This window comes from Furipterus horrens, unplaced genomic scaffold, assembly GCF_987537825.1.
Source record: "Furipterus horrens unplaced genomic scaffold, mFurHor1.1.pri manual_scaffold_2, whole genome shotgun sequence".
NCBI lineage: Eukaryota > Metazoa > Chordata > Mammalia > Chiroptera > Furipteridae > Furipterus > Furipterus horrens.
Window position 1 is genome coordinate 28,906,188 of NW_028327172.1, and position 13,575 is coordinate 28,919,762.

Consider the following 13,575-nt stretch of genomic DNA (forward strand, 5'->3'; position numbering starts at 1 on the left):
AGATATAACCATGTTTACAGGAAAAATGTAAGCACAGGAGAAAGTTTTGATGGAAATATTGTTGCCAATTACTACACAGAGAAATTCAGTGTTTAGTAATATAAACATCAAATCACTCAGTATCTTTATTTTTAAAGATACACAACTATTCACTGTTCCAAGGTGATTTCATTTCCTACAAAACTTTAACCCCTCCCCCTCCAGAATGATCCTCACCACTTCACCACCAAATTACACTGTGCCTGCTATTTAAAAATTTCCCAATTAACAGATTGTACATGCTTTGTCTAAACCAGTCACATGACAGATACTTCCTCCCTAACCTCCTGGAAGGAAAAAGGTGGATGATGTTGAAAAATGAGGAAATGACAGATTACCTCTGCCTATGATTAAAACTAGGCTCTCCCCTTAGATGCACACACACCACCATCACTCAGCTGCCCAAAGTGAAGGAGTACAAGGTAACTATAATTTGACTCTTCCTATAACTCTCAGGGAAAGATGCCACTTGACGATTATCTTTATTTCAGAATGAAGCATTGATACTGAGACAGGTAAACTTTTTTCAATTTATCTTTTTAATTTTTGAATCAGTGAGGACAATATTTTGCTGTTTAGGGGTACAAAACAGCTCTGTCCTAGGTGTACAAGGGTATACATAAGTCTGTAACAGTATTAGCTACAGTGAATTGACTTTACTAAACAGCATAGCAAAGTAGGATTAACTAAAGATATATTTTAATAAGAATGCTTTAAAAGAACATGAAGTCAATGAACATTTGACTGTACAATTTACTCTGTCGAAATATAAATGTATGTCAGCTTGTGTGTGTGAATTACACTTCACCACGGCCATGTTTCTTAGGACCATGTGGGACGATTTATTAGCAATTCTCTAAGGGGTATACTGAAAACTTCTAAAAGTACCCCAGATATTTGGTCATAGATAAGAGATAAACTTTAAGGCAATCTTCCAAGTGAATGTAAACTTTACTGAAGCGACCTTTCTAGTAAAGTATTACTGTTGGGAATATTCTGTACTTATTTATAGTGCTGTTGGATATTTTTAGTAGCACATTATCACACTAACTGTCACTCTTTAAAAATTAGCTTAAAAATCCTGCAATTATAAAAATGTCTGGGGTTCTTTTACTCTGTCAACATAAAGCAGGCACTTTCTGTTTTCCTTATTTGTAAATCCTAAATATTTTCTCCTAACAAGAGTTTTTCTCTCTAGCTAGAATTGTATTTCTAATACTGTATTCTAAATACCGTGTTCACCTATGGAGAAGTAATAATTTGCCTACAATTTGTCTAATCTGAATTTAGAATTTCTTTTCATAGGTCATTTTCTACAGAAGCATTAAAATAAATAGTGCTACTCTTTGAACCTTTTTCAATAGGATGCCATCTTTCTGTGCGTTACGCCTTTTTCAGTAATTTTCAGAGCATGGGAACTAAACTGACTACACTGGAGAAGTGGATACAGGCCATTATGAGAGTCCCCTTGTCATTGACCAACTAGTTTCACTTAATCTCCTTCTTAGCCTTATAATTGGCAGAGACCACCAGGTAATTATCTGGATTCATGTCCTTAAGGGTTGGAGATTTGCTCTGGATGGGGGATGTTTTGCCATCCACACGGGAGATCTGCAGCATCCGGCAGGGGTCGTGTTTCAACAAATACCCTGCAAAAGTCTCCCATCCTCCTCCCACACGGACCATGACATGTTTGTTGTGCAGCATCTGAAATGAAAGGAGAGCCAAGGGTTAAATTCTGAGCATTCTTAAAGTACCTCGTCCACTTTCAGTTCTAAATGTTTTGTTACTGGTTTTTCTTTGCCTTATTTTTTGTGCCCCATTGTTTATTGGCTGCACAGTGTCTGAGTTAGCATACCATTGATAAAAGAAGCTTTGTTTTAGCCACACGAGTGCATCAGGGTTACGCACCCCAGAATCCAGCCTTGCACTGCTATGGGAGTCAGGGTCTCTGACACCTGACATTCCGCAACAGGCTCATCTCTGCCCCCATTTCCTGCCTTAGATCAATACTTAATTCTTCCCACCAGGTTACTCCCTTTGAAACAGGACTTAAAAAGACCACAGAAATGCCTGCTATTGAATAGAATGCTAATAACCAGACAAATATTTGGTACCAAATAGAATTGAAAATGCACTCCGAAAAATTGAAGTCTTCCAAGGCAGGTTGTTATTTAATGAGCAAACATTCTTGTTTTCCTTTACTCTTCTTCTTCCTAACTGCTTTAGAATACAGCTTTTAAAGAAAACTTACCTTCAGGCCCTTGAGCCATTTAGAGCTTCAGGTTTACAGAGCTACAGATTCAAAAGTGAAGAATATATGGTTCTCTCTATCTCGTAGAAACATGTCAGAGTGGAGGAGGTTTGGCATGGAGAGCCAAAGAATTTGAACTTGGGATCTTTCAAATGCCAGAAAATGTCAGATTATGGGAGAATGTTGCACCGTTACCAAAGACCCTGCTGCCCCTCTCCCCTGCCCACAATATTATGAAGACCGACTGGCGATATAATTTTTGGAAGGGGATGCCGTTGTGTGAGGGGACCTGGGATGTTGTTTCCATTGTAAAGTCTATTCAGTCTATTTAAATTTCTCTTGCTGTGTGTCCGCCTGAGATCTGGAGGTTTCTGACTCCCGTCGAGCGGGGAATACCTTGTGCCGACACTGCTTTCATTTACTCGTTGAGAGATGGAAGTTTTGAAATCTTCCGCGATGCCCATATCCACAAAATCTTGCATGTGTGTTTAGGGGTTTCACAGCCTCCCAGAAATCCACCCATGGACTCAAGCTAAGAAATTCCGAATTAAGGCTGACAAGAAGCTGTTTTCAAAATCAAATAACAAATGTGCTGAAAAATCAATAGTTAAAACTGAGAATCATGAGAATTACATTAAATGTATCTCTGGTTATTCCCAAGTAGAGTACTAGAATTTTAGACTAGAAAGGTCTTAGAAAACACATTCTAGCTAGAAGTCTACTTTAGCGTCAGATTTTACTTGTTAAACAAATTCTCAATGGGAGCCCCTGAAATACAAAGCAGAAAAGAGGAGTCAGGATTTAGCTTTTAACTATCTCACCTCCCTTGGTCCTGGTCAGTGGTGCCATGTTTTTATTTTTCCCGATGTAGCCATTGAGACCCAGATCTCTAATGTGATTTGCTTAGAAGAGGACCCAGATTTTCTGACTCCTAATCTAACACTTTTCCCACAACCATTCCTCCTTTAAATATAAATTTCATCAGGGCTTTTATAACTTTACTGGCCTGTGCCCATTCTCACGAGTTCCTGTGTGTGCCTCCACTGCCTGCTTCCAAAACGTGGAGTTACTGGAACAAAGAGCAGCACCCAAATCAAACTCTGACCCTTCCTCCCACTGTTCCCAGAGTGGCTTGGCCTATTGTTGAAGTGCTGGCACCCTTCAGCCCCGCACATTACATTTAGAATCGCCTCTAAACATTCTTGGTATGAATGCCTCTGGCAGCATTTTACTTCAGTGTGAAGCTGTTTCAACCAGAAAGAACTATCAGTCTGAACAGTGTTTAAACAATTAGTTTACTCTGGAAAACAGTAAAAGAAATGGTTTTCCACCTGGAGTATACAGTTATTTCAGTACACATACTCCTTGCAGAATCTTGAATGAATCGGGCCCATGCAAAGAGCATCCAACATGAAAGTCATCATGAGTGTGCATAACGCAGGAATTAAACTGCTGCCCACCTCCTCTTCCATATCCTTCCTAGAGCTAATCAACAACCTGTAATTTGCTAAGAAAGTTAGAGGACAGAGTGGGCAACAGTTTCAAGCATGGCATTAAGGGCCATTGGGTGTACAGCCCTGACTGTAGAAGTTCCCTGCCTTTTCTTAGTTCTGTGCTCAGTCTCAAGAAAAAATTTATCACCCACCTTCATCTCCATAAAGAAAATCCCTGTTGTTTAACTTAAAGCAAATCAACATGCTATAAATGCAATTACTGCCAACTCTTCCCTCCCTCCCCTCCCCAGTGTTTGCCTACAAAACCCCAAACTTGAATCGAGTGCATAACCGTCCTTCTAAACCGGGGCAGAGCTGCTGAGCTCTACCAGAACTCCTTCCATCTCCAGAATGTGACATTAGGCCAGTTGCAGTTAATTTATCCTTATTTTGGCTTTAGCTTCATTTTCTATTCCTCTCTATTATTCTTAAACACCCTACCCCCACGCCCACTGACATCAGTCTACTGATAGCTTCACCTTAATTAGGCCTGGTTTGCTCTCTCTGGGCACCTCCACTGGCTATTTTACTTCAATCTACATTTATCTTTTCCCAGCCTTTCTCATCACAGCAAAGAGTCTTTCTGTCCAAGGTCAATTCCTCCCCTATGTCCTAATTTCCACTACCACTCATGCAGAAGCTTGCTGCATGGACCATCCCCTCTCTCTTCTTGCTCTCCAGTTTCCTGTATAACTGTCTGTAACCTTCAAAAAATAAACATGCCCATGCCTCTCCCATTCTTTTTGGGGAGCGTTGCCTTTTTTTCACTGTTGCTCTTTTACAGATGTCCCCCCCCCCCATTGCTCTCCCCTGTCCCACCCTTGCTCCCACTCCCACAGGCAATCCCCACCCTATTGTTCGTGTCCACGGGTCATTTATACATGTTCCCTGACTAGACCCTTCCCCTTTATCCCCCTTTATTTCCATCCCGCCTCCCCCCTCCCGCCCTTCTTCCACCGCAATCTACTTTGTTCTCGTGCCTTCTCCTTACACCTGATATTCCTGACAGTTCAGTTTACACTCCCTGTCTTCACTTGTAACTTCCTATTCACTGCTCTGCCCCCGCCTCTTAACTGACTGCACCACGGGGAAAGGAAACCAGGTGGCTTCTAGAATTATCAATCCAATGGATAGTCCTTAATCCTTACCACTTTTGATCTCTCAAGTAAGCTCTCTGATAGTATGGACCATTCCTTCCTTGAAAGTCTTTACTCCTTTATTCTCTATCACGGAACTCTAGACCACCCTGGATCTCCTGCTATCACTTATCTGATTGTTCTTCCTCTGCCTCTTTAATAGATTCTATTTTTTCTATTTTTAAACTCTGACTTTCTAAAGGACCCTGAAGGATTCTGTCTATTCTCCACTGCTTTTCTCATTGTAACCACTCTACTTGCAACTGTATGGCTTTCACTACTACTAATCTACTTTGGTTTCCAATTTATAGCTGGAGCCCTTGCCTCTTCCCTGAGATCCCATATGCAGACTTCCCAGTCCATTCCCTTCCACTGGAAGGCCCCACAGGCCTTTCCTAATAAGGCCGATGGCATGAGCATCTCTGTAGGTACTCAGATACCAAACACGTTCCTGTCCCTCCTCAACGTTGCTCAGGGTATTTGTTACCAATGCCACTGTTTCATTCAGTGCCTCATCGTCTCCCTGGGCTACTGTAAATGCCCAACTTCTCTAGCCTTCCCTCTCATTAAACTGCTAACAAAAGTAATTCTTTACAATGCCAATTTGATTGTCTCCCACCTAAACACCTTCTCCAGCTCCCTCTCTCCTGTGAGCTGAGATGTGGTTCCCTTGACTTGCATACATTATTCTCCTTGACCAGCCCTGAAAACTCCAACTGCCTTGCCCTGAGCTCTGGGACCCATGAATTCTTTTAGTTCTCTATTCCCAAAAAACATACTCTTTTTGCACATCTTTCACATTTGCCCCTAATCGTGGACTTTCTGTTTTGCCCTCCCTATTTACCAGGACCACAAACCTTCCCCAATTTAAGTAAGCATCACCTCTGCCTGAAAGATCTTCAGTGATCACACCTCCTCAACAGGTCAGCCAACGCTTCCTGACTGCGTGCAGTTTAGCTCACACACGAGTCCACTGTTTCACCCCTTCAGTCCTGTAACTGCTGCTTTACCAGTATGCCCCATTTTAATAATATGTGGGCTCCCTGAAGGGAGTGCGATGTATTTCTCCTTTTTGGAATTGCACCTGTGGGAGCTCAGAGCATTGTCAGTACTGTCGTCGTATAGCACTCTGTTACATGTGTACTCCCACAGGCTCTACCTGCTTTGCCTAATCTATAGCATTATCAGTATTACCCCCATTTTCTAGATAGAAAAACGGATGCTCTTAGAACAACTGATGCTCTTAAATAGCTTGTGCAAGATCACACAACAAATCAGGTGCAGAACCAGGACAAGGATCCCTTAGTCCATGATACCACACCCACTTATTCTGTAAAACTCCTAGATTTGGATTGTCATGTCTGCTTAATTACTAACTAGTGAGAATGTAGCACAGGCAGGGGATCATCATGTCAGAAATAGTAATAAGTAGCTTAAGCAGATTAAATGCTCATGTTAAAAGATTTATAGTATTTATGTTCTAATAAACCCTAACTAAACATTGAATTTAATTTCAGAAAATTACCCTCTAGTGGTCCTGATTATTACAGAAACAAGTATGTGTCAAGGGCAGGTAATAAGACAGAATATATTTTTGCCAGGTATCTGTTGGCATAAGCAGGATGGACTCTGATTCTCTGTTCAGGGTAGAGCTTCCAGCTCCGTTATTTTTGATGCTTCACAATATTGAACAATTCTGTGCTCTCCCTTCCAAAAGGTAACTCCTCTTGACTGGTAGCATTGATGAGCGTTTCAATCAGGTATTTAATATTGATCTTCTATGCTGTTGTTTGTTGCACTTCGGTCTTGAGGAAAGAAAAAAAGTTCAAGTTGCTACAAACCGTCCCCAATGTATGCTGCAAACAGTGCTTTTTGCATGTTAGGTCTATTCTGGCTGTTACTATTTTTTACAATCAGTCTCATTCCTCCCTGAGCCCCTGAAACTGACACAGGGAAAGAGATTCCTACAGATAACAACACGTCTCAGTGTGGAAGAGGGACAAAAAACCAGTAACAAAATCTTGTCTCAGTATTTCTCCCAACAGCCTTAATGATGTTCTATAAGCAGATCTAGGCTGTTACAAACATTGCAAACCTTTTTGATTTTTAAAGTGACCAATCTGTCTATAGCTACATTAGCGATATTATACAAGCAACAAAACAAGTAAAAAGCATGAACAAAAATAAACAATGACTAACAGGAAGTGTCTTTTAGATAAGCAAAATTTAAAGTCAAATGCTTCGTGTTCATATCGGGTAGCTTTATTTTTTAAGTTCTCCAGCCTAGATCTGCTTGAATGTTCACATCTGTCTTAAATCAAAATTCCTTTGAAATCCTTCAGGTGTCACCACCTCCTCAGGACAACACTGACAAATCTGTTTCATTCTAATTCGAGTCTCATGTCCTCAGTGACCCTGAAAACCGAGACCAGCTGGAGTGTCTGTCAAGTGCTCTGAATCCCGATGTCATTAGACGCTGAGGATGTAAAGGTTTTCCGGCAGGCCGCCTTCGTTGCCTCTCACACTTCACTAATCCACCCTGTCGCCAGCGCCACAGTGACTTTCCTAAACGGAAAATCTGATCATGGCACTGCCTTACCGAAGAACCCATAAGTGGTTCTCTGTAGAGCATCTCAGCCGTTTTTAGTTCCAACTCACCTGAGAAATGACTCATTGTCAGCACAAGAAGTCTGTAGCCAAGATTCTGCGAGAGCAGTATTTAGTGTGTGTATCTGTGTGTAGGGGCTGGGTAGAATGTGCACCTTCACAGTGGGCAAAAGCATACATAATATCCCAGCAATTCTGCTCCCCCTCTCCTACCTCCGTCCCCCCACGAGAACAACTATCCTGACACACAAGGCACTTTCTGGCCCAGCTACAGTTCCTTTCCCGCCTTCCTTCTCTCTGCGTCAAGATGGCCACCTACAATTGTGCACCTAGCTATGCAGCTAGACTGTGGCCCTTCTTGTTGGTGCCCAACTCACCCTCCAAATTACCCACCCCACAAATACTCTGAACTCCTTGGAATCTCCTGAGAGTTTCACGCTTTTCTACATGCAGAAGAATGTTCCCCATTCGCCAGGCCCATTAAAGTTAATTTCCTTCCTTTGACCATTCAACAGGTATTTATCTGTTAAGTACCAGGCAAGGTTATTCCTTGCTACATTCCATACCCAGAGGGCCCAGCACAGTGCTAAGTATGCAACAGGCACTCAATAAATGTTTGTTAACTGAATGATTGGACAAAATTAACACCTACTAATTCTGCACTCAGGCATCATTGCCTTTACGGAATATTTTTGGACCCTCTAACCTTCACATCACCTTCTTTAAACCTTGCAATTTTCCTGCAAAGTACCTTTAATACTTTATTGATTTATTTACTTAGCTATTTTTCCCTAACTCCCTGTTATCTCCCTCAAGGGTCACATCCTTTGTATACCTGGCAACAATTATAATATGTGATAAGTAGAAGACATTACTTATTTTTGAAAAGGAAAAAGATAAAATGATTTGTCTTTAGAAGAGAGAGTGAAAAAAAAAAACACAATAGTATGCGAAAGATAATCCACATCATCTATTGTTTAGAGAATCGCTTGAACAAAAGATAGATTTTGGTCAAAGAATGAAGCTATCACAGGAACCATATAAAAAAGAGCGAGAGCCTATTGAGAATCAATTTAAAGAACAGGAAAGAAAAAGGAGAAGGAGGAAGGGAAGAAAGAAGAAGATATCCTGAGTGAATCCAGAATGAATTAATTATATTATTTTCTTCATGATCTTCACAAATCCTCATTTCACCTGAAATGCATTTTTTAGAAAAATATTGTTCACTATTGTGACAAATTACTTAATAAAATTTTTACACACACACTCCATTTTGTCTTTTAATGCCAAAGTGTTGGGGGTCACTCAGCACCACTGTGGCTGTCATTAAGTCCTCCCCCACCTCACTGACCACAATGGCTTATCTTTCTGCCCATTCTGTTAACCACTCCCCAACCAAGCCTTCCTTTTAAGTGACAACCATCTCTGAAGCTGATTGCTAGAAGAGACAGCATCCCTAAATTTAGATCAGCTCAGCCTCCTGGGATATCATATGCTTCCTAACACCTCCTTGTCAACCCCGTTCACTGTGTTTTCACAAGCCATCATAACCTCAGTGAAAATATTGGTTTTAGAATGCAGGAGGCATCTGCTCTCCAGAGAAAGAGTGTTAAGACAATTTATAGGACAACAGGTTCTGCCACCATCTAATATCATACCGAAATGGCATATGTTCAAAATTGGGTGGCTGGGAATTCAGCTATCTGCCGGAGGTACCCTCCTGACACGTGGAGGAGTAAGGCGGCAGGTGTCCAACTGTTATTTGCCATGTTGAAAGCCTGAATCCTGCAGTTTTTCAGGTAAGTGATAAAGTTACCTGTTAGTAAGGCAGCTGAGGGTCTCTTAACCGCAGCTGGCATGTGAAGACTTTTGTCAAAGGTTGGGGATTCATCTCATCCTCTAGCTTTTTGCAGTTATAAATGGCTAAATACTATCTAAATCAACAAGATCTTGGAATTACTGCTTTCCTGTTTACAAAGCATGTTTCATATTTACTGTCTCACTTTTGTTTTCCTAACAGTCTTTTATTGATTGTGCCTTTTTTCAGATAAAGCTTCAGAGAGATGGCTCAACAGTAATGACTTGTTTTGCCTTTACCAGGCTGCCTAAGTATGGTTACTGCTAACTAGTGGCATAACTTTGACCCATTTTTTTAACCTCTCTGTGCCTCAGTTTCTCATCTGGAAATGACTATAATAACTCCTCCTTCCTACAGTTGGTGGGACAAAAATATCAATATCTGTAAGCATGTAGCAAAAGTTCCTGGCACATGATACTCAATAATAGCATGCCATTGTAATTATTATTATTAAAGCAATAATTGTGTTGTGATGATAATGATACACTTCTTATAGATTTTATTTCATTTAATTCTTGGAGCAACTTTAAGTGCTTTGCATTAGTATATACATTTACAGATGAGAAAATGGTAGCTTAGAAAACTTAAGTAAATTGCCCAAGATCACCTACCTTGGAAGTGACGAAGTTTAGCTTTGAACCTGATTTTCTCTGACTTCGAAGACAATGCTCATTACCACTTAGCTATACATGTTAAAGGAGCTTTGCCAGCAGTCATGGTTGTCTGAGTCCTTATCTAAACCCTTCCATGGACAACACTTTCTTTAGGAATATGTGTTGGCATTTTATGATGCCTCCATTGCTGATCATATTGCCCAGTTCTGCACATACCCCAGACATACATCAGAAAAGATGTTTAATACATGCTTGGAAGAATTTATTTGAATTTCAACCTGAGTTAATCACCCATTGCCCCTCCCCCCCAAACATGTTGAAAATTAGGTTTACCCACAGTGCTTTGCCCTGGGTCCCACACTCTAAAAGGAAACCGTATAGGAGAGACATCCCTGATAATCTGCAAAGTCCTTTCTCCTGTATCATCTCCTTTTGTTGGCACACTGGCTCAGTGCGTCAGCAGGTTAGTATGACTATTCCCATTGCACAAATGGAGAAATAGAGGCTTACAGAATTTAAGTGGGTGGCTCATGAACACACAGCAAAAACACAGACGCAGTCTTCTGAGTCCCAGTTTTGTGACGTGTCTATAGTAATAAATCCTACATTAGGGAAAATGTAGTTCTCAAGCTCTCATCGGAAGGGTAACCTATTGCAGTGCTGTGAATTGTAAGAGCCAATCCTCCAACAGGAAAAGAAAAAAAAATTCCTGGCCTGCTTTTGTTGTTTCCTTCCAAGGAAGTTCACTTCCTAGCCTCACTGTAGACAAATGACTCTCAGCAGCCTCTTTCTGGAAGCAAAATGAGAGGAGTAGCTAGCAGATGAATGTAACCACTGACTGGCAAAAAGTTCCATTTGCATCTGCTTGGGAGTCTGTGTAGGAGCACTTACTGCCAACTGTCTGTCAGTTCTCATTACTTGTTATGTAAGGTCTCCGTTTTCCCAGCTCTGCACCAAGTAAAATTAAGAGGACTTAGCTGCAATCTAATTACCCATCTATGGAACCGTTTCAGACAGGGAAGGCAAAGTTATGATAAATGTTTTATGGAACACTTAGTATAGTGAAAGCAATCAGGGGGAAGATGCTGGTGCTGGGAAGAAGAGCAGCCTAGAGGGAGCTTTGCAGCTGCTAAAACTCCGACTGAAACTAGAATTCATCCACCCCGAAAATGCAGCTATTCAGGAAGGAAAGCCTGTATCCAGGAGGCAATGAAGACCCATTTCTTCCACTGATCAAATGTTTTTCTGGCTCTATCTGAACTCCCCTTCTCTCTTTTAAACACTATACCAAAACCCAACAGACTGGAATCAGTACTCAAAGAGCCATAAATTCTTTTGTGAGAATGATATACACCAATTATTTCCAATCTGCTGTCTTCTTGGGTCCCCAAAATTAACAACAATGTCTGTAACTCAAGCACTGGAAAAACTATTACCTTTAGCATATTGGTAGGTCCATTAAAACTGAAAGCAAAGTATTACTGAAATACATTCAGATCTTTTATATTGACAAAATATTTGAAAACATAAGTCTTCTTCCTCCTAAAGCCCCTATCAATTTAAAGGCAAGGAACAAAAATGTTATAAATCTGTAGGACAAAGGGAAATTGAGAGGATGTAATAGTAGACAATAAAGGTCAACACATTTGTAGAATACAGAAAACAAATGTGTTATAACCAACTAAGAGTGGAAAGACCTAAAAAAAAAAAAAAAGCCTGAAATAACTGCCAAAAAGAAGCAAGTTAAATCATGCCTTGAAATGACAGGACATTTCGGTTTTAGAATCACCAGGTACTTCCATCAGGTGAGGAGAGAAGTGCAGCTGAAAAAAGGAAAATCGATTGAAAGTCGGTATAAGGATCAGCTCCCCAAATTTGGTGCACCCCACTCCAGATTTGCTATGCCTGTGACTGTCCCACAGAGAAAATGACTACATCATCGTAGAAGGAAACAGACACAGGATGGATGGATACATGACAAAGCAAACACAGCAAAGGATCCGTTATAGAAACCAGACGGTAGTTCTCTGGGTACTGACGTCTGTGTATGTTTGAAACTTTTCACAGTACAGTGGCACTCACCATCTCCACTGCTATCTCCCTAATCTGAGGTGCTGTCATTTCACGTGGGTGACCCCAATGACCTTCCAACTGTTCTTCCTGCTTCCTTGATCCTCAATATACTCTCAACAGAGAAACTAGAGGGATCTTGTTAAAACAGGAGTCAACTCATTTCACAGCTTCTCTCAAAGCCCTACCTGGTTCCCATATCCAACGGCCTCCAAGTTCCTGTGTGGTCTGGACACCTGTTACCTCTCTGACTTCACGTCTTACCACTGGGTCCCTCATATGCTCTGTCACAGACACAGTGGCCTCCTTGCTATTTCTCAAACACTCCAGGGTCACTCCAAGTGTATTCCTGACTCAGTATCCCTTCTGCCTAGAAGACATTTTTTCCCCCAGATAACTACAAAGCTGACACCGTACCACCTTCATACTCCTGCTAGTCTCTCACCTTGTCAATGAGGTTTATGCTAAACACTCTTTTAAAGTTGCAGTCTCTGCCCCTGGCATCTCAATCTGCCTTACCCAGCCCAACTTTTCCTGCTCTACCCCACCATGACATTTGCCACTTGCTAGCTTTATAATTTATATACTAATTTTGTTGTTAGTACAGTATAATCCCACCTAACTAGGGTTGCCAGATTCATCATACAAAAATACAGGATACCGAGTTCAATTTGAATTTCAGTAAATAATGAAGAACTTTCTTAGAATAAGTATGTTCCCTATAATATTTGGAACACACTGGTACTAAAAAGTATTTTTTGTTTACCTGAAATTCAACTATAACTGAAGACCCTGTATTTTATCTGTCAACCCTACACAGACACAAACACACACACACAAATATAAAGTCCTCCAGGGAGTCAGGGATCTAGTGTTTTGTTCTCTGATACATCTTAACTCCTAGAACATTGCTTTTTCATAATATATCGTCAGTAAGTATGTGTTGGGTGAATGAATGATTACACATTTTCTCAGGATGACCTCTAAGAAAACTATGGCATAATTGGCAGAAGACGGGATCCAGGAACTAGGGGATCCAATGTCAGGAGAAGTTAAAGAAGAACCAGGAGACACAATGAAGCCAACCGAGGGAAGAGGGCGATATGAAAGGACGGGGGTGAAACCGACAGATGAACTGGTCTGTCTTTCTGTGACATCATTGTGATGATTTTAAAGTGCTCTAAGGGGATCTGGTAGGGCTTCTTAGTAATTCCAACAACAAACTGAGACATTATTGAGGTCAAGGAAAATAGAGATTGTTACAAAAGGAGAAGTAACGGAGGCACGCTACAATGTTTACGTGATCATTATAAAATAAATGCTGAGGACTGATAAGACCAATATTGTGGTCTCTCTGATGATGTTGCACAAATAGGAGGAAGAGAAGTATATACATTTGGTGGGGGGTAGGGGGGAGAACATGACATTAAATTGTCAGCTTCCCACACCAGCTGCCTTGGGGCTTATGAATATACCGAAGAAAATGTCTAAATTTTAAGAAAAT

General features: G+C 40.9%; 1 protein-coding gene across 4 annotated transcripts in view; it reads right to left on the reverse strand.

Annotated features, from left to right (window-relative positions):
* Positions 1–557: 557 nt before the first annotated feature.
* GAS2 (growth arrest specific 2) overlaps positions 558–13,575 on the reverse strand; it is a 118,746-nt gene continuing 105,728 nt past the window's right edge. For all 4 annotated transcript variants that reach the window (XM_090267621.1, XM_090267620.1, XM_090267619.1 and 1 more), the window contains one exon: positions 558–1,746. In XM_090267621.1, coding sequence (XP_090123747.1) covers positions 1,528–1,746 — 219 coding nt within the window. In that variant the 3' untranslated portion in view covers positions 558–1,527. The remainder of the gene's footprint in view (positions 1,747–13,575) is intronic.